Source organism: Rattus rattus, chromosome 4 (assembly GCF_011064425.1).
Source record: "Rattus rattus isolate New Zealand chromosome 4, Rrattus_CSIRO_v1, whole genome shotgun sequence".
Lineage (NCBI taxonomy): Eukaryota > Metazoa > Chordata > Mammalia > Rodentia > Muridae > Rattus > Rattus rattus.
Window position 1 is genome coordinate 178836733 of NC_046157.1, and position 22325 is coordinate 178859057.

The 22325-nt window shown below is 45.1% G+C and overlaps 1 protein-coding gene across 1 annotated transcript in view; it reads left to right on the plus strand.

The window, feature by feature from the left end:
• Positions 1 to 22325, plus strand: part of Epb41l3 (erythrocyte membrane protein band 4.1 like 3) — a 123654-nt gene that overhangs the window by 57207 nt on the left and 44122 nt on the right. Inside the window, exons 4-6 of the mRNA XM_032901729.1 lie at positions 17212 to 17316; positions 18348 to 18390; positions 22227 to 22302. Of these exons, the coding sequence (XP_032757620.1) occupies positions 17212 to 17316; positions 18348 to 18390; positions 22227 to 22302 (224 nt within the window). The remainder of the gene's footprint in view (positions 1 to 17211; positions 17317 to 18347; positions 18391 to 22226; positions 22303 to 22325) is intronic.

Genomic DNA, 22325 nt, shown 5'->3' on the forward strand with positions numbered 1-22325 from the left:
AGAGCTTTTGCTCACACAGCCAGCCGTGGTGACCCCGCTGCAACCTGGGGACCCCCCCCGTGTCAGACACCAGGAGGTGCTGAGCAAGCATGGATATGCTGTGTGCATAATTACGCACATGCCATCCCAGCAGGCAGTGCTTGCCTCTCTGCTGATTCATGTTTTACGGCAAGCAAGGAACTGTAGTTCTTCCCTTCTGTAATGAACTCCTCAGATGGCCTAGGAAGGTCAGTGGATGGAGGGATCACATGACCGGGGCCACCCTGCTTTTCCTACATGCTGAGTGCCTCTGAAGATGGCGTGGAACATTCTTCTCCACAGAGCCTCCAGTTGTATTACGTGGTATCTTACCTAGTAACCCCGCATGGGTAGAGGCTTCCTCAGTGCTCGGTTTGATTTGAAGCATCTTTGAAATTGTAGCTCATCCTGTACCTGCCTGCCCAAGCCAAGAATAGGCTAGAACCTCTCTCTTTCTGCCCCTCATCTCACGAGGAGTTCTGTACTAAGATGAGTTTTCTTAAAACAATGAGAAACACAGCGGAAGCCCCCGGGAACAGAAAAGAGATGGAAACCAGGCTGTCACTCTGTTTTGCTTTGGGACGGATCCTTTGCTCTCCCGGGAACTTTCCTGTCTAGAGAGGGTTTGGCTCTTTGAGGACTGGATTCTTCTGTGTCTTTTTAGGTTTAGGCTTTGATGGAGGACCGGCAGCCCTCGGCTGGCTATAAATACTTCCCTGGGAGTGAAGACTCCGCCAGAGTGGTTCAGATTGTTGAACATGATGAATGGGTCCCAGCTACTCTTGGCAGGGAGGAATTAATTATCAAAACGCGCTGGCAGTCCGTGCTGAGGCAGGATTGAGGGGAGGAGCGTTCGGGTGTGTTTTACTGGGGTCTCTTGATATTGTGGTATACTCACCCCTGCTTCCCTTCTTCCCTCCAGCATATGGAATCCATACTGTACACATAATATTTACGTCACACTGCTCAGACCTTCCATCCTTTAGGCAGATACGACGCTGTGAGGGGCGGGCACTGTTTGCATTTCTGTCATTAGTGTGAGGAGAGCCAGAGGGGAGGACCCCAGGACCATGAGGATCGATTCGATGCGTGTGGTAGAAGGGTTCCAACTGTGTTGCTAGTACATGGCTTTCCTATTCAATGCATAAAGCCTGAGCATGAGCCTTAAATCACATTTAGTCACAGTGGGATTCATTTTCTTGATAGTCTCAAGGAGTATAAGGGCTTACACACCAGAGAGGCAGAAGAGTAAGGGGCGTGTGGCATTCTCCCGATCACAGCTGGGTTCCACGCACTGCGTCATGAAGTCGGTTGACGCACCTATGTGTTTCAGGTTTGGGCTCTGTGAAGCAGTAACTGTAATGGAAGAGACCGGAAACGTGGAGGCCGCTTAGTCCTCTTGCAGTAAACTCGTCAAGGGGTGCTGAGGTGCCAGCCAAGGCAGAGGCGTCCAGCGTAGAGGTGAAAGTGTATTTCAAAGGCCTGCCTCCAAAGTCAGCAAACTGAATCAGTTGGGTTTATGCAGGTGGGTTAGTAACAAGACAGAAGGACACCGTACCTTCTCTTTGAGTCTGCTCTGTGTCACCGTGATCATCTGTGACCAGGTTAAATAATAGGGGCTCAGTTAACGTGTGGTGTGGAGGCTGAGATGCTGAGGCACACGGCTGACATCTGCCGAGGGCCTTCTCAGGATTTAAAATGGCCAGGGATGGCTCCAGACTGAGCAGACATTCCAGGGCCCACCGCTGCTCCTCCTCTCATAAGGGCCTCACACTCGTGCTCTCGTCCCATCCCAGCCGCCTCTCAAGAGTCCCCTCTCCCCAAACCATTAGCACGTGAGTTTATGAAGTAAGTTTCCATCTTGTGAACTTTTGGGAGATGCATGAAAACCACACACAAACCACTCAGACAACATGGAATCTGAACTCATAGGCATGGGATGCAGGAAGAATGCTTACAAGACAGGAGCTTGAACCTAACCTTAGACCTACTAAGTGATCTCAACTAAGAAAGTGGCGATTTGCTGCACCTGCATGTTTCCTTTGGTGTCGGGGAGATGTCAGACCAGCAGGCTGTAGGGGCCATTATATTCCACATTAATTCAAACATGGCGTGAGTGAAGGAAAGAAAAGGTCATTAGTTTCTAGCTCAGTCTAGGGATACTGACATTCAAAGTAAGGGAGTGGGGAGACCTTTACCCCTCCCTCCCCACTCATCCAACCAGTCAGCTCTTAAGGTTGCCCTCCTACACAGAACCCATTTCTCCTTTTAGGTGTAGCAGGCAGTTTTTGCTACCCCGCTTTAAGCTCAGGGTGGACCACACTACCAGCCCTGACCAGGTTTTCTAGGATCTGCAAATGAAACACACACACACACACACACACACACACACACACACACACACACACACACACACATTTTTAACCTGTCCTATTGGCTCAATTGCTGGGTACTTCCAATCCTCGATGGCTGGTGTGCCCTTCCAAGTACTCTTTGGTTCAGCACCTCTTAACCTGCCCCCAGCTTCAGTTGCTCAGCTACCTTTAGTCCCAGCTCAGCCCCCTCAATCTGCCCTCAGCTTAGTTATGTTTCTTAATCTCCGGCCTGGGCAAGTGGCCTATGGCTGCTCTGCCTGAGATCTCACATGGCTGGTCACCTTTTTTTCCTCTGAAACATGGCAAAAATCTCCCTTTATCTCCCAAGTCTCAGCCTTCCTCCAGGGACCCAGAAGTCCCACCTCTTTCCTTCAGCCCAGCAATTTGATTGATGGATCACGAACCAATTGGGAAACAGGACCTTAGCATCAGAACCACCCTCTACATGTAGGCCTGGCCTGATGAGTCACTCGGGTACGCTGTTCCCTAGAGAGATTACTGTGGGAAGCCCTGGTTGAATTAGGTTCCTTCAAGCAGTTTTCATGGAATCTGTATGGGAAAGCATTTTCTGTTTTGTCTTCCCACTGAAGGTGTTTCTCTGTAAGGTGCAGGAAGAGGGGCAGGTTGCCACTTGTGGAAGAGTAGTAGAGTGCTGTCATGCTTTGAGGTTGGTCCCAGTCTGCCTCCCTTGAACCTGTTGCCAAGTCTCTCTTATTTCTTGAATTTGGATTTGTATTGAGACCTTGCATGTTACTATCTGTTATACCAGCTGATGAGAACTGAGGTTTTGCACAGCTCAGAGGCGTGGCCGGTTCAGATATCTCTCTGAACAGCTTCAGGGAGCACTAGTAGCTCTACTGGTGTTCTGCAGTATTGTTTTCTAAAGGTTGTGCCGTCATACCATAGTATGATTCCGTGATTCCGTTAGTTCTTCTAGACACACTCTTCAAATCAGAAAAAAAGTAAATCTCCGTAAGCGTAACCTCATGTTTACCCAGCATGAAACTAAATTAGTACCCTGTCCCCCACTCCCTCGCCTCTCTTTTGGGATTCTTTCCCCTCTGGTCCCTGCACAGACATCTGGTCTCACTCCCTCTCTTTGGGGAAGCAAGATTGTCTTCTCTTTCCACTCGGAGAGTCATTTTGTCAGCTTGTGCATCATCAGATTCTTACATGTTTTTCTACCAGAGGTCACAGACTTCTTGTTGCAACAACCCTTCTTGAAACACATAGCATTTCTGTCAATAAAGTTAGCCTCCAGTAACTGCGCTTTTCCTTGTTGGATGAGTATTAATGGACCACGTGCTTCCAGATGAATGTAATTTATGGTTGGTGTGTGGTGTCGCCCGTGACCTTTTGCTATTCAGGACAGAGAGAACCCTATAGGTGACGAACTTGAGTCTAAACAGCCTGGGGTAACTGTTAATTTATGAACTGCTCTATTCCGTGGGGTATAGAGTTCTTCCCAGCGTGCACGATGTCTTTGTTGGATGGGGGTGTCGCATTTCCGTGTGACAGACAGCTGTGTCTCCCTCACTGGTATGTATATTTGAAATTCCTCGGTAAGGGCAAAGGGGACCGTTTCTTGGAGCCATGTTTACTGGTAACAAGGCCCCTGCTTCCCCCGACTGCCTCTCGGGAATGAGTGACAGAGAGCAGATGTACAGCCACACAAGAAACCGTTCTTGTCCTGATGTTCGGGAAACGGAAAGGCATACAGAGACTCGTTATTTCTTATGGAATGCCATGGTGACAGCAAATACAAGTCACCAAAGAGGCGCCACATTCTTCAGGGAAATGCCATTAGCCTGAGCTGGGAGAACGCATGAATAGTTTGAGATAATCACCCCAAGCCAAATGCCGAATGAACATCCCCAGTTATCCCTTTAGATAAAGTCTTGCCTAGAACGTCATGGCTTGCAGAGTTTTCCTAAAGAATACAGCAGTAGGAATTTGTCTTGATGGCAAGAGGGTCCCCCACCCCCACCCCCAGCTAGAGCTCTGGTCAGTTTCAGAGACACAGTTTAACTTGGGCTTTGTCTCACTCTCCAAGGATTTTTTTTTTAATGTTTCACTTCCCATGAGGACACGGAGTGTAACGAGAAGGTGCTAAGTAGATGGACAACACCAATGAAGAGAAAATGAATATAAACCTGGATGTGAGAAGAGCTCACAAACTGATCTCTCCCGGGAAGGCTCTGATGAGAGAGCTGCTACCACTCACTGTCCAAACCGAAACCATCTCGGCTGTTCAGGAGAAGCCCACTTATGCCGGGGAAGTCATTGGAGCCTTGCGGCTGCAGCCCCCATGTCTTACCCTAGGACTGATTATAAATAACCGTTGGTGCTGATTCATGCTTCTCTCAGTCAAACCTGAAATGCACTGGGTAATTACCTGTCAGGTTAAGATTACAGCCACACAAGGCACCTTCCTTCTCGGTCAGCAAGTTGTGTTGGTCGGTCCTCCCAGCATAAGCTTCCTGTATGTTGTTCTACAAGAGAAATATCCATGATTTGGCTTCTTGTTGGTATTTAAAGATCTCTCTATCTATCTATCTATCTATCTATCTATCTATCTATCTATCTATGTATGTATCATCTATCTACCTACCTATCATCTATCTATTACCTATCATCTATCTATCATCTATCTATCTACCTATCTATCTATCTATCTATCTACCTACCTACTGTCTATCTTTCTCTCTGTCTCTGTCTCTTATCTACCTATCTTCTCCTTTGTCTCTCTGTCTCTCTCTCTCTCTCTCTCTCTCTCTCTCTCTCTCTCTCTCTCTCACACACACACACACACACACACACACACACACACATTTTATTCAACAGGGAATTTTGTAGGTTGATGTCATTATGCAGGTGAAGGCAGGTACAGGATAGAAAGAGGACTGTCATTGGACGAGAAGGAAGGATGAGTGGGAGAAAGGTTTTAGAGAGGCAGAGGAGGCCGGAGCAAGGAGGGAACTGAGAGAACATTGTGGTGGATGTTAAGATTCTTTTCTTACACATATTACAGGTGGTTGTGACTGTTCTTAAGGGATGGATGTGTAGAGGATTTTATGTTGTCTAGATGGGCAATTATATCTTATCATTAGATCAGAGGATATTGTGTGATGTGTTCTTTTGTGTGGCAACTTAATTGAGTTCAAGAAAGTGTATGGTGGCAAGATACACAGGGCTGCCACGGAATTGGGATGTGTATGCCTGGCATGGTAGAAACCAGGCAAGAAAGCTGTGAGTGAGGGCGGGGCAGCCGGACAAGATGTCATGCTAGAATGACTCTCAGACAGCAGGTTAGAAAATGAATGGGGACAACGTGGCGACACTGATATAAATTAGCACTAGTTCCAGTGACCCACTGGAGCCAGAACTAGTGAGAGAGCACAACTGCCAGCCCCTTTTTATTTTTACCACAACAGAATTTTATTGTGCATAAAACCAGATACAGTGGCATGGATGGATACCAGTAGGACTTCTCATCCCCCTCACCCAAGTTCAAGGTGACAGGAACATCACAAGAGATGTCCTGGGCTCCCAGCTTGACTTCCCTGGCTGTCCCCCTTGAAGGACTGGGGCACAGTGTACATAAAGCTGCCATGACCTTATAGCAGCCGAGTGACATTAGGCTACCATCCTCCTAGTTGAAGCTGATGAGAAGGAGTCGTGTAGTTTCAGTGTCTCAACAGTGTGTCAGAACTGTTGTTTAACTCTCAGATAATTTGACATCTTCTCTTGAGAGATGGGAACTTGACAAGGACACATTAACAGAGTCCATCACCCTCCTTATGCAAGGACATGGGCCATATATCCCTGAGCCTTAACTTAAATTCACCTTGGGTTTGAAACAACACCATTGTAGAGAGACCACAGGAGGCTCAAGACATCCAAACTGCAGTCATAGGGCATGATTTCAGTCATTCCATCCCATATAAACCCCAACGCACTCAGGGCATTGAAGCTGACCCATCACAATGCTTTCCTCTGCTCTTCAAGATAACCTCAAAGCAAGCATTGTGCTCAGATATGCAAATGAGATTATTTTCCATATAAAATTATTGAGCTTAAGCCCATGAAATATGTGACTACAGCAAAAACATCGACCTTGCTGTGAGACCTCCATAAGTGGCCATGACGCATACAGGTGGTAGAACATGTGAGTAGTACTCCAAGTGTGTTCTTGTTCCGATGTCTCTGTAGTTGGGTGTGGAAGAAGAGACCTTTTAGTGGTATGGTAACTCTATGTAGAACTTTGAAAACCTGCAATCAGCATTCATGAAAAGACTTCCTGAGGAAGGGGGTGTGATCTAGCAGGTCTCTCGTTACCTTGGGGTGGGATTCAATAGAATAACAGTGCCCGTAATAGCAATGCCTTTTGCTTTAAATGTGAAGTAAAATGAAGAGTGGTCCAAGTCACTTACATCTCGTCCAGTTTCATCCTTTCTCTTCACATGTACTGCAGCCTTTACCGTTTCCCCCTGGTAAATGCTATAACAATACTCGTGGGGCATTTCTGTAGTGATCTGGACATTCTTTTAAGGTTGATCACAACCTTATTTCTTATGGAAATAAATGACACAGCTTGACTTAATGCATAATTTTAGAGCAGTATCAGCGCCATTACTGTATCATTTTGATCCTCAGTGTCTTACAGGGTTAAAAGGCGTGTCAAATCCAGACTGCTCGCACACTTAGAAGTCACATTTCCTTCTCTGCAGTCCCATTCCCCGTGGCTCTTTATTTGACCAAGTAGATTGCTGAATTGGAAATGACAGTGTGGATGTCTGTGTGGGTTTTGTCTGTCAGTCGGTTGGTTTGGGGATATCAGAAAACTGTATCCCGTTAAAGGCAAAAGTCCCCAAAGCCTATTACCCAGAATGAGCTGATGGGGGCCTTAGACACAAGTCGAGTTTAAGTTGTTGTGTATCTCTCACAAACTCCTCTTTCTTCAGCTGCTCCTCCCGTATTCGCTTTGCACACATTGGCATAGTGACCTGAATCTGTAGCAGATTGACAACAGGAAATGTTGTCTAGCAGCTGCCGGGCTCTCACGTGTGCTGTGCGAGCCTTTGTGAGAAATGAAGCCAAGTGTGGTTGCTGGCCAAGAAGAAGCATGCTCCACTCAAATGCTATTATCTGCCACCGTACTCAACTCTAAACACAAAAGTCTGATTTCAAACACAGGCTCCAATTGCTGCAACAAACGAGGGCAGAAACCAATTACGGATGAAAGAGAGAGGCAGTTTTACAAAAATAAAAAGGTCCCGGGGCTTAATTGCAAGAGGGGACTTGGATGATGTATGTGCCGGAAGTGTCTGTGCCTTGAATCTTGTGGAGGACGCTGGGGGGATGATGCTAATGCGCTCTCATCACTCACTCCTGTTTTGACGGTGTGGCATGCCGTCTCCATGACAATATATGCCTGTCTTATGCCTTGGCCTAAGAGATAGCCAAATGTGCCAGTCTCCCCGATGCATATTCAGAACCACCCTGTGTTGGCTGAACGCATACCCATGTCACTGACGGTAGGGATGGCGTTTTGCAAAGAACATTTTGTCGTTTTTTACCTCTACGGCGAGTATGACCGTGTGAGTCATAAGAGCAGCGTAATGATTTTGTGGATTCGTCATAGAAGAAATGGGCCTTCGATAGAAGTACTTGAGTTTCTGAGACTTTCGGGATTAGAAACTGCCTTGATCTTACTGAAGGGACCTAAGGATGATTAGCAGTGCTTTTTCCTTACTGCTATCCAGGATCTGGGCTGTATGCCTTTCCACTTGCCTCACACACTACCCTGCAAAGGAGCGCTAATCACACTTCTGTCTTGTAGTGGAGAGAGTAAAACTCAGAGACATTGGGTGACCTCTTTGCTAACCCATAGCCGGGTAGCTGTACAACCAGAGTCTAAACTGGGGCTGTCTAATGTGCTCCAATGAAATGTAAAAATAAACTTGAAAGGGGTTGGTGATTTAGCTCAGTGGTAGAACGCTTGCCTAGCAAGCGCAAGGCCCTGTGTTCAGTCCCCAGCTCTGAAAAAAAAAGAAAAAAAAAAGAATAATAAACTTGAAATACCCATCTTAAGGTGTTTAAGTGACGTCAGGTAAACTCTAACATGTAGTCAGTTTAGACATGTAAATAAGTCACATATTAACTATTTTTCCAAAAATCGTCTCAGGACCAGGACACTTCCATATTTTCATTTCAACAGACTGCCCTAGGTGGTCATCACTTAACTTCACACAGGAAGAGCATGGCAAGATAATTGTTGACTAATTGCTAGCTTCTTGTTTGAAAGGACTACTGTTTGGGGGTGAGGTGGGGAGCTGGTGGCCTATAAAATTAAAAAAGGAGGCTGGAAGCAGACATATGTGTCTTCTATACATTTAATCTCTGCCTCATGTGTCAGTCTTCCATGCCTGTGCAGCCTGCGTCTCACATGGGCCTCATATGCTGGTAGCTGCCATTATGCCTGCCCCGCTCCCGTGGGAATGGTTGTGGCAGGGGCGATGGGGATAATGAACTTTCCAGCGTGCTTATTGGATGTGGCTTTGACTGTACACTGGAGACAGAAAGTATAAAGCACGGTAGCTGCGTCAAGGACAGCTTATAGCACGTCTTGGTTCCCAGGGCTCCGTCTGGCTCCAGCTCCTTTAAGAGACCTTGTGGATTTGGTTGTCCAGACACCAGCTCTGTTTGTCCCTGGCTTTGACTGCAGTCACGTATAAATTGAAGAGTAAACCCACTCCCACAACACGCACTGTTAGAATGCTTTTGCCGAGAGCATGGTAGAGAAAAGGAAGGCCCAGGGCAGGATGGTGGACAGAGCTGAGCTGGCCGCAGAGGCTGGAGCCCTGGCACACAGAGTCCATCGAGGTCTTCGTGAGCTCCCGGGGCCCAAGGGAAACAGTAGTGCAATCCCTTAGAAATGAAGTTTCCAGTGATCCTCAGAGATGCAGGGAATACTCAAGCGTCCAGTGAGGAAATGCAATGAGAAAAGGAAGAGCAGGGGGAGACATTGTTTTTAAAGGTGGTGTTTTGCCTCAAGATTACTCCAACATGGTGTGAGCAGGAATTCTTCCTTAGGATCCCGCCAGCAGGCTTCTGTGGCACGGAGGCCCCTTCCTTGTTTACCCAGCAATAGAAAGTGAGAGCTTTCCCCTCCTCAGGCAGCAGAAATACAAACAGGAAATGGGCACTGCAGCCACCCAAGAGGGGAACTTCCCAGGAAAACCGGTGCTCTGTGTAAGGAAGGCTCCTGATGGGACGTGAGGGGCACCAGTGCGGCCGTCTGGATTCGGAGTACATGGGAGGCTGTGGAACCTCAGTGTCCCCTCCCTGCGGCTTGTGGCTAAGTTGTCATAGTATGGCTTGTTTGGCTTTTGTTTTTAATTTGGATGTGGTTGTTACCATTTCTCTTGTTGTCATTGTTGTCCTTGTCATTGTTTTTCTCTTTGTTGACATTGTCTTTTTTTTTTTTTTTTGGATTTTTTTCTTTTTTTAAAAATTGGATATATTTCTTTATTTACATTTCAAATGTTATTCTTTCCCGATTTCCTGTCCATAAGCCCCCATCCCCTCCCTCTCCCCCATAAGGGTGTTCTCCTCACCCATGCATCCTGCTCCCATATTCCCCTGCACTGGGGGTCCAACAAGGCCTTCCCTTCCACTGGTGCTCTTACTAGGATATTCATTGCTACCTATGAGGTTGGAGCCCAGGGTTAGTCCATGTAGAGTCTTTAGGTAGTGGCTTAGTCCCTGGAAGCTCTGGTTGGTTGGCATTGTTGTTCATATGGGGTCTCGAGCCCCTTCAGCTCTTTCAGTCCTTTCTCTGATTCCTTCAACGGGGGTCCCGTTCTCAGTTCAGTGGTTTGCTACTAGCGTTTGCCTCTGTATTTGACATGTTCTGGTTGTGTCTCTCAGGAGAGAGCTATATCCGGTTCCTGTCACCCTGCACTTCTTAGCTTCATCCATCTTATCTAGTTTGGTGACTATACATTATATATATATATATATATATATATATATATATATATATATATATATATATATGGCACAAGTGGGGCAGGCTCTGAATGGCCGTTTCTTCAGTCTCTACTCCAGACTTTGCCTCCACATCCCCTCCTATGAATATTTTTGTTCACCCTTTAAGAAGGATTGAAGCATCTGCATTTTGATCATCCTTCTTGAGCTTCATGTGGTCTGTGGATTGCATCTTGGGTAATTTGAGCTTTTGGGCTGATATCCTCTTATCAGTGAGTGCAAACCATGTGTGTTTTCCTGTGATTGGGTCACCTCACTCATGTTGTCATTTTCACCGTCATTGTTGTTGTAGTTGGCTTCATTATCGTTGTCATTGCCGTCTTTCTTGTTGACTTCGTCATTGTTGTCGTCATCATCTTCATCATTGTCAACATCATTGTCATCATTGTTCTCACTGTTGTCAGTGTCACTGTCATTGTCACTGTTGTTGTCATTTTTGTTGTTATCCTTTATGTTGTTCTCATCGTTGTCATTGTCTTTGTTGTCATTGTTCTCACTGTCATCATTGTCGTCGTTGCCTTCATCATCATTGTTATTTTCATTGTCATTGTCATCTTTGTTGTTCTCACTGTTGTCATTGTTCTCGTTGTTGTCATTGTCTTCATCATCATTGTTTTTATTGTCATTGTTGTCTTTGTTTTCACTGTTGCCATTGTCATTGTCTTTATTGTTAATTGTTCTCACTGTTGCTGTTGTTGAGGTTGTTCTCACTGTTGTTTTTGTCGAGGTTGTTCTCACTGTTGTTGTCGTTGTTCTCACTGTTGTTGTCATTGTTGTTCTTATTGTTGTTCTCACTGTTGTTGTCATTGTTCTCACTGTTGTTGTTGTTCTCACTGTTGTTGTTGTTGTTGTTGTTCCATTTTCCGTGTGCTTGTGTACAGGTCTGTAAATGCACACCCTGATGACAAGCACATCTAACATGGCTCCCAGTCGCATCACTGAGGATTAGGTGGTACTGGTCAGCCCCGTGCTCTCAAACAAACCTGTTTCTCATTTCTGGCCTGATCAAGCCGCTCTGATGCTTAGCTACAGCCTGGCTCCTTAAAGCAGAGGGTGATGTTTGACGTGTCAAACTTCTCTCATTTCAGGTTTAGTCTTTTTGGGAGAGCCTCCCTCACACCAGTCTCTCCTGTGGGTCTTGGGCTGAGACTGCATGCAACTTTGTGTCTCTCCTTTTGTACTATTTATGTAAACACAAATTAAGAAATTATTTCCAGGGGCTCCAAGGTGGACAAGTCACCCTGTTTGAAGGGGCACCCCTGAGTGGAGTGGCTCCCCCTTTGCTCTTCTTTCTTCAGTCAGGGGTGGGGTTGTTCTGTCAGTCATTTCAGCCTGCCAGGAATGGTGCTTACGCTTCTGCTCAGGTAGGAAGGAGATCATCATACTGATAATCTTGCCTGACAGCATTTGTCAGCTAGCAGGCACTGCGGTGAAAGCCTGTGCATACTGGGCATGGAGCTCAGTGGTAGAACACTTGCCTGGTGACCAGGCATTCAGGGCACTTGGTTTTCATCCCCAGAACCCAGGCAAAAACAATGTGCATTTTAGATCAGGAAAGGAAACTGTCCCCTTAAATTGAAGAACTCAGAAGCCGTGTAAGACATTTGTAACTTTCATGCACGCATGTTGAGAATAGCTTCAAAGGCAAGTTAGTCTTCTGTGGGATTTTGTCAGTGTTTTAGATGGTTATTTGTATCATTTCATTGAAGATTCTGGCTGGTTCATCCGTCATTTCTTGAGAACATTTTTTTTTCTGAGAACAAACATTTGTTGGGAAGGGATGTTGTCAGATTTTAAGCATCAATGCAGGTAAGTCAGTTTTCTCATAACACAGAGTATTGATACAAGAGGCTTGAAATGTGCCCGAGTGGGCCTAAAGTGAATTTGAAAAAGTGAGTATTTTCTCACTGAAATTAAAGTTGCTTTAGGATCCTCATGTTGTGGAATTTTAAAATTAGGAACCTAAGTAGCTGTGAACACAGGTATGCTCCTCTGGACCAAAACAACTTCTTCCACAGAAGATACCATGGGAAATGCTGCATGTGAGCAAGGAACTCCTTGAGAAAGTCGAAGATGACTTAACTCTCAAGGAACAACAAGCATTAAAACTTAATCTTACCTGGTTAGGTAACTGATCCATTAATTTGGAATGAGTGAAAAAATGCATATGCACATACATACACACACATATATGTACATAGATACATATAAAGATATATACATGTACATGCATGTATACGTATATCTACATGTATATACATATAGACACATACATATAAACATGTACACATGTATGTGCAGGTATGTATATATGTGCATGTGTGTATATGCACACATATGTATATGTGTACATGTCTGTATATGTACATATATTTATGTGTGTGCATGTATACGTATATATGTACAAACATACATGAACATATATGTATATGTGTATGTTTGTGCATGTGTATATATACATACATTTCCTCATTTGACTCAAAATATCCATTTATGTCCCTGTATTCTTTTATTTTTCTCATGCTGTGATGATGCAGATAAGAACAGGTGACTCAGAAAGGAAAGATTTGTCTCACAGTTTGAGACAAAGACAACACGATGGCAAGAATGTAGGGGCACTGTCACACTGAGTCTGCGGTCAACAAGCAGAATGAGTGCCAATGCTGGACTCTACCCCTTCCCTATTTTACTCAGTCCAGACAACCAGGACATGGGATGGCACTGCCCACGATCAGGGTGGGTCCTCTCCCCTCACATACTTTTCTCTGTAAATACCCTCACAGACATCTCCAGGTCTCCAAACTGATTCTAAATCCCATTGAGTTGGCATTAAGCAATCGCATGGCCCCTAGTCTAATGACAAGGCACCTTTATTTAATCATTTAATGAAAAGCATGTCTTTGAGAGCTATCGCAAATAAATACAAATTCTCTAAAACTTCTCATCTGTCGGGCCTTAGTTGCATATTTATTTACGAGTTGTGCTTCAAATGAGAAAAGCTCCCCATGGTTGGTATTGAACACTTGGTCCCCTGGTGGTGTTTTAGGGGATGTTATGGAAACTTTAGGATGTGAAACATGGTTGGAGGAAGTATTATCACTGGAGGCAGGCTTTGAGAACCTATAGCCTCACCCCACCTCTAGTTGTCTTTCTGTTTCCGGTGTACAGACGAGATGTGGTCTCTCAGTTCCCTGCCCCTGCACCGTTGCGTCTTCAGCCATTATGGGCACCAAGGTCCCTGGAACTATAAGCCAAAATAAAACTCTTCCTGAAGTTGCTTTTGACTGTGGTATTTCATCACAGCAGCAGAGAAGTAACAGATGTCAAGAAGTAGGAATAGTTGAGTAACCCACTCAAAAACAAAATCTGAGTTAGAAAAATCAAGACCTGTTCCTATCAGGAAGAGATTTCAGGGAGCGGAGCAGTCTCAATGTGGAAAACACGTTTAAAGTCTTAGCTCTCACCACTAGCAGCTTCTTTGTTGCCAGAATGTGGGGCTGCTAGAGACCCATGAGACAAGGAAAATTATTTTAAATCCAGTCAGCCTCAGGAGGTGAGTTATAGCTTCACACCCGCCATGGCCCTACACCATCAAGTAGCCTCACACCTGTCATGGCCCTACAGCAGCAGGAAAATGGAGAGGTGACAAACATTCTCGAACCTCTGCATATCTGACACTTAGAGGTAGGGATGCCATTGTTTCTAGTCCATATTGTACATGTGTAGTAGATACACGTGTAGTAAGTAGATACACATGTAGTAAGTAGATACATGTGTAGTAAGTAGATACACATGTAGTAAGTAGATACACATGTAGTAAGTACATACATGTGTAGTAGGTACATGTGTAGTAAGAAGATGCACATGTAGTAAGTACATACATGTGTAGTAGATACATGTGTAGTAAGATGCACATGTAGTAAGTAGATACACGTGTAGTAGATGGATGTGTAGTACATGCACACGTAGTAGGTAGATGCACTTGTAGTAGATGGATGGACAGATGGATGGATGTAGTAGTCAGATGTATCAGAGATGGGCGTATAGTAGTTGTTCAGTAACTGGCTTAAAGGTTCTTAAGGCCAAGAAATGAGATACCATGACTGTGAGGGATGAACCACTATGAACAGAATATGTTCAAATTATAAGAAAAGACAGACTACTGCAGAGGGAACTAGGAGTCATTAATGTAAATCATTTCTGACAAACAGGAAACGAGGAAGTCCTCAGGCTGTCCGTGTCCCTGCCAGGTCAAAGGGAGAACACTGGAAGACATCTTCCTGAGTCAGTCACCCTGGTGGAAGAACCCGTGTTAACGGACAGACTTTACAGTGTTTCGGTCACGGTTCAGAAATGCTGTAGAATAAACCGCCTTTTCACATTTCTGAGCCGTGTGTTTTAGTTTGGCTAGTGAGTCGTTATTTTCTTACTCCGTGGAACATGCCATTGCTTTTGTAGCTTGCTATAATTTCCACGTTATCTCCCCATCAGAATTTATCCTTTTCCTCAAACACTTAGGCTTTGGGAGGACTGAATGATTAGCTTTCAGGATAATTACAAATGTATAGTTACACGCTCCACTCACAGATCTTTTCATGGTTATTATTTTGTCACGGACAGAGTTTACCAATTTTCTTTTATCTCACTGTTAATACATCAAATCTCAAAGATAAATATGCTTAGCATATTGCATATAAAATATCAATACCGCAGAGTAGGAAAGTAATTTAGCTTAATCGTTGGCAGTTACGTTGCAGACTCCATGGCTGCGTTTAAAGGCCTTTGAAGCGCTTGACGGAAATTGATGGACATTAGCACAATATTCCAGCTGATGGCCGTTTCCCCAGTGATTAATGCCCCCCCCCTTTGCTAGATGACTGCTTGAGGATCCACAGTGCAGCACATCGGTTAGTGTCACTTATTCGCGTGACCTAACTGTAATCTTTAAACTTAATGTTTTGCTACCTCCGTGTCGTCATGTTCGCCTTAGTTCTTCTCAAGGGAAGTGAGACAATTCGGACTACCGTTACACAAGACCAAACGTCATGACAAAACTACAGAAATGAACACAGCTAAGAGGGACATCACCTATAAGAAGTTGAGTGAAGATCGGAATAGAACGTGAAGGATTAAGACACAGAGCTAGTTCTCCCCAGACCTGGGGAGCTGTTGAGTCTGATCATTCTGAACATGGCTGTGTAAGTTCTATGTGCTCTCTCCAGCTCTTAGACGGTTTGTGTTTCAGAGCGTTTTACACTGAGCATCTCAGGCTTTCTCCAGATACTTCTACGTAAGAGTCAGCCCCCAGTCACCCATTCTTCCTTGGTGACACCAGTAATGTTGTTGTTGTTGTTGTTGTTGTTGTTGTATATTCATTTGTAGGATGAGGATCTCTTTTGTGTGTGTGTGTGTGTGTGTGTGTGTGTTACCTAGCATCTTGAGAGCATAAAACTGCTAAGCCTGCTGGTGGTAGTTGTGTGTGTGTGTCAGTGTGCAGGTGTGTATGTGTAGGTATGTGTGTGTGCAGGTGTGTACAGGTGTGTGTATACAGGTGCCTGTACAGGTATGTGTTTGTGTGTGTGTACAAGTGTCTGTACAGGTGTGTGTGTGTGTGTGTACAGGTGTGTGTACAGGTATGTGTGTGTGTGTGTACAGGTGTGTGTACAGGTATGTGTACGGGTGTATGTGTGTGTACAGGTGTGTGTGTATACAGGTGTGTATGTGTGCAGGTGTGTGTGTGTACAAGTGTGTGTGTGTAGGTGTGTGTGTGCAGGTGTGTACAGGTGAGTGTGTACAAGTATGTGTATACAAGTGTGCACAGGTATGTGTGTACAGGTGTATGTATACAGGTGTCTGTACAGGTTTGTGTGTGCAGGTGTGTGTGTGGTGCATGGATGTTTGTGTATTTGTGTCATGTGTGGATGTACATAGGCATGACTCCGGGTTTCAGGGCCAGAGGTCACCCTCAGCTGTCTTTATCACTTTGCCCCTCATCTTCTGATAGAAGGAATACCAGTTATTTGTCTCATCGTGTGATGAAGACAAGTTGGAAGGAAGGAGTGGTTCACTTTGACTCACAGATTGGGGCTACAGGTTCTTGTGGTGGAGAAAGCAGGGCATCGCGGCTTCGTTGTGGGATGAATCTGGGAGGGGAAAAGGTTAATCAAGTGGGGTAGATAGCTATCAGCTGAATGATATTGATAACTTCTGTTCCCACCTCGTGCTTCAGAGGCCTCTAACCACCTTCTCGGAGTCTGCTCTGCCAACAGTGATTGTTCTATTTATTGTTCCCCAGCTGTGAACGCAGAGTGACGAGCCCTCGCGCCAAACTCGGTTTCCTTTCTCTTTTGATTCATAGTTTAGAACCCCTGCCCCTGTAAAGGTGGGATGCATAGTAAATATGGGTCTTCCTGCGTCAACATCTCTACTTCATACAGACCCTCACAGGTACACGCAGAGACTGACCTAATCTAGGTAAATCCAACCAGAAACACCGTGAGGCTTATCTCCATGCTGTCTGCTCGGTGATGAGCTCACACAGCCTCTCGCTGAGCCTGGAAGCCACTGAGTGGCCAGATAGAGAGCACTGTGCATCACCCTGTCTCATCTGGCCCTGATCTGGGGTCACAGACATGGGCCACTGTGACCGGCACTCACCAACCCCTCCCAACAGTCTGCTTTCTATGCTCGGCCCTGTTGTGCTTTAGTCTCTTGGGAGGTTTTCTGCGTGTGTTGACTTGCTTCTTCTCTCTTCCCTCCTGTACAGAAGCGCTCCCGAGGACAAGTGCTGTTTGACAAAGTGTGCGAACATCTGAACTTACTAGAAAAAGACTACTTCGGTCTCACGTATCGAGACGCAGAGAATCAGAAGGTGAGAGATCAAAGACTGTGAACCATAAAGGTTGGTTGTGTGTTACTATACAGAAGCTGGGGAACCATTTGATCAAGGGCTTTCCCCCATAATACAGCTCTTTCTTGAGCTCATGGTAGCCAAATATTTAGATCCTTATGTGGAAAACATATGTATACCTCCCAACTCTGTGAAGAAACTGTGGATGTGACATAAAAAATTAGAATGATATTTGCCAACTGATAACCTATCCAGTGTTTGAGTACCTGTGTAGTATGTGAGCACCTGTGCAGTGTATGAGTCCCTGTGCAGTATGTGAGTGCCCGTGCAGGGTGTGCGCACCTGTGCAGAATGTGTGAGCACCTGTGCAGTGTATGAGCCCCTGTGCAGTGTGTGAGTGCCCGTGCAGGGTGTGCGCAGCTGTGCAATGTGTGAGCGCCTGGGCAGTGTGTGTGAGCACCTGTGCAGAATGTATGAGCACCTGGGCAGTGTGTGTGAGCACCTGTGCAGAATGTGTGAGCACCTGGGCAGTGTGTGTGAGCACCTGTGCAGAATGTGTGAGCGCCTGGGCAGTGTGTGTGAGCACCTGTGCAGAATGTGTGAGCACCTGGGCAGTGTGTGTGAGCACCTGTGCGGTGCGTGAGCGCCTGTACCACGTGTCAGTAGGTGTTCGGTGTCTAGGATGATATCTCTACATGCTTATACTTGACTAAGTGCAGCAATTCAGAGATTTATCCCATAACTAAGCAGGAAGCAAAGAGGGGCCCTGTTTCCATTGCGTGGACACTGAAAGCCAAGTGTGGAAGTTCCGTTCATACGGATCGTTTGTTTTTATTGCACACAAGTCAAGAATATTCCGACTGAAGTGACAGGCAAAATCTGATTCATTATTAAACATCTGGCTTTTCCCAGGAGAATTTTATCAGGCCCTGTAAATGCACGTGTCTCCTGATTTAGCATTTGTGCTCTCACAAGGCTTGTCTGTGTCCAATCATTGCTCGATTTATCTCCTCTTTTTGATTCAAATTCATACTGTCCATTTCTTTTTTCAGAACTGGTTGGACCCTGCTAAGGAAATTAAAAAGCAGATTCGAAGTAAGTTCCTTCCAGTTCTTTTATGTGGCATGGCAGCGGTGTGTGGAAGGGGTGTTGCGTGGACTGGTAACCCGCACCCAAGTGGCTCCTAAGAAGAAGAAAGGGCTCGCAGACCATTGCCAGGTGAAATTTGGTCTGACACACGGGTCTGGCTCCAGGAAGGCTTGTTTTTGTCCTCACAGCTCAGAAACTAAAATGACTTTGACAGGTGACCTGCTTCTTGCCTGTACCCAGATGTGAAATACAATTTAATCAGGTTTTGCCGCACTTACCACTTAAGTATTTAAAGTTCCAAACTTAATTATTCATGTTAAAATGGTCACTAATGTATGGAGCCACGCTAAAATTAACCGTTTGGTGACTTTGAAAGGGGGTAGCAAACCAGTTAATCCGTTGTCCTTGGCAACCTTTCCTCTCTCCCTAAGGACAAGAGATGGACATTTCTGCTGGGCCTAGTGGCACATGTTTGTAAATCCCAGCTTTGAGGAGGCTAGGGCATGAAGATCATGGGTTCAATACCTAGCCTGGGATACTAAGTAGGACTCCGTCTCAAAGAGAGAGTCATGAACAACAAAAAAGTGTATATTTCCTAATTGACAGAGACCATTCCATAAGCACAGCTCAGATCTGAGACAGAAGTAGCTAATGATATTAAGCAAGTTGCTAAGATCTAGTGTTCAGATGTAGATTAAAATGGAACAGTGTTTTTCCACTTATTTGTCTTAGTGAAGATTGCGTAAGGTCAACATCTTTACTAGCAAGACCCTACCCAACTGGTAGGATGAGATCTTTCAGAGACTGGAGACCAAGCTGGTGAACTCTTAAGTCTTGGATTCATGTAAATGCTGACACTGGACAGCTTGTTCTGAGGAAAGCACTCCGGGTCGTGTGTTTTATACACCCACACTAGAGCTTAAAAAGCTTGCCTTCTACTATATAATGTAAATCGTATGTTATAGAGTAAGGTAGTTTATGACCTGTAATAGCAATGTGATATACAGTGACTTGTGTTAGGAAAAGATGGTTAGATTTTAATATATGACCAGTATTGAAGATTAATAATCTTTTAATAAAAGGCAGCCCTTTGTTTATCAAAAGCTTATAATTTGAAATACTGCATGGTGCACACACAGTATTTACATCACTGTGTTGGGGCTGCGTTCTCTTTCCCTCTAGGCCATCCTTGGAGCAGAGTCTGTCAGTCCTTTTACATGAGCCCCTCCTTTCTCACCATGTCTCTGTCTCTCTCTCTCTCTCTGTCTGTCTGTCTGTCTGTCTGTGTCTCTCTCTCTCTTCCCTTTCTCTTCCATCTTTCCTCCTCCTCCTCCTCCTCCTCCTCCTCCTCCTCCTCCTCCTCCTTCTTCTTCTTCTCTCTCTCTCTCTCTCTCTCTCTCCCCACCCCCTCTCTCCCTCGATTTTCCTCTCTCCTAATTTCATTTTCTCAGTAATCTCTGGTTCAGTGTCTCATCTCACTGGCTTTTGTTTGGGTCCATGATTGGCATGTAGATTGTGTCACTCTCTCCTTAAAATTTCCACTGAAATTTGCACTGAAAGACTTCGGAGTTGTTCCAGCATGAGCTTAAGAAGGTGACTCCTTTGTAATAGAGGTCATCACAGCCACCTCCCAAATTAGGATGCTTACTAAAACCGAAGGTTCAACACAATATTCCAAGGCTTAGGAATGGAAGCCTCCAGGATAAAGCTTAGAAACTTGGCATTTCTCAGAACATGTTTGGGCTCACTCTCATCTACAAATCAATAAGTAGAATGAGGGTTTTGTATTGAAAAGTCGCTTATACTCTCTGGTGATTGGTTTCCAACTCTGAGTTGTCAATGGAGCCAAGGCTTACTTGAAGTCCATGAAAATTACGAGGAGCAATCAATCTTCTTCCCATGAGTAATCCATTAGTTTGAATCCCACTTGCTTGGTGTAAAGCCAGCTCCTGATGTCACCTGACTATTGTTAGACACTGAAGGGGATCTGTTTTAATGAGAACTGAGCCAGAATCAATAGGAACATAAAACAAAATAAGACAAGTTTCACAATAATAAAGATTCTTTTTGAAAGGGTAGGAAAAGGATCACCAAAAAATATATTTGAATGGCAGACATTTACGCATTATGATTCTTAAAGCCCGTGTTTCATTCGTGTCTTGAATATCTTGAAAATGGTATTGAGCAACCAGTAATGGCTGACTGGATGCTGTCGACTCTTTGGCATGTAGAACCTTAAGCAGGAGGTAGGTGGTGGTAGTTCAGAGAATAAACAAGAAGTCACAAGTGGAGCTGTGACATTGGTGACAGAAATGTAAACACTGACAGAGCCAAGCATTGCCACCCCTGCAGGAGACGGAAGTGGGGAAACATATATGGTGGTGCTCCTTTGTCTGGGCTGTCTGAGAATGGCTTGTGGGGCACCTGGAGTTGCCAAAAGTCCTTCCACAGGCAAAGGAAGTAGAGAAGGACAGTGTGGAGAGGGCTGGGTCACAGAAATGCGGAATGGAGCAAGCCCATGGCACAAATGTCAATGCACCTTTGAGGAGCTTTGCAGATCCTTCCAGAGGAAATGCTAGAGAACCATTAGTGTACTCACTGACGGAGGGAAACAAGTTCGGTGTCACAGAGGAGGGATGCCCAGAATCTGATAGGTCACTGTATCTTAAAGCCAAGAGAAATGAGCAAGAGAAATAAGAGATTATGTCTAAAAACAAAGATACAGAAAAGGTCAAAGCGAGTGTGTCTCTGCCTCCTGTTTATGTTGATGGCAGTCGCTCCGTTATCGGAGCGTGGAGTTCAGTGTGCCCAATAGCTTCTGACAGGAGCCAGCCTAAAGGAAAAACGGTTGGTTTTAGCTCACAGCTCCGGGGTCGCTTGACTCATTTACTCCCAGGGAGGGGGAGGTGGCAGGAGAAGGACTTACTTTTATAAGTGTCCCTCCTCTACCTCCCATGATGCTATGAATCGGTAAAGGGATTGATCCAGTCATGAAGTTGTAGCTGGCATAATCCAGTCATATCCCAGAGGCCCTGCCTAAGCACAGCTTCAGTGAGGACCAAGCCTTCAACATGAGCTCCGAGGAAACATCTTAAATCCAAAAACTCAGTAAATCAAGGTGACACTTTAAGGGTAGCCATGTACAGATGGGTCAGGGAATGGAGACACCAACATCTGCTTGACACTTTTGCTTCTGGAGAAGACTTAAACGATGCCATGGGCCAAACATAGCCCAATGTATAAAAGGGCTGGTGTGAGGCATGAGTGATGTCCCTCTGATACATCCGGGTATCCACAAAAGTTCTCTTGGGTCAGAAAGGAATTCTCAGCAGCTACAGAGCAGCCCATTTATTGAAAGCAGTATTCACTACCACAGATCTTTCCCATAAAATAAATATATGTTTGCTCATCCCCTGACATTTATCCTAATGGGATTTGGCTTGCAATAACAGAGTGGAAAGGCCCTAATAGATGTGAGTTCTGTTGGTGCTTGGCATACATGCTACCGAGAAATTCATAGCAGTGAATCTAGCCAGTTCCAGCTCTGTGGTGCAGGGTCACCCCTGTGGTTTGCTTCCCTTACTTTTGACAGAGGCATATCCTTGATTATGAGAGAAAGGAGAAAATTTGGTCACTTTCCTTGATTCCTAAAGGGGCCAGTAAATGACTTGATTGGGGTCAAGGTTTGAAATTAAATTATCTCTAGAGTCCGGATAACAGTGGTCCAAAGGTGCCTGATGTTACTGCCCTGCGGTGTCGGGGCACTCCGAGCTTTGACTTAAGATCATATGTAGATGGTGGTTCCCTAAGGATTTGTTCTGATTTCTGTCCTATCCCTGCAGGTGGTGCTTGGCATTTTTCATTTAATGTGAAGTTTTACCCACCAGACCCTGCCCAGCTATCAGAAGATATCACCAGGTATTTGAAAGTTGGCTGTGGGA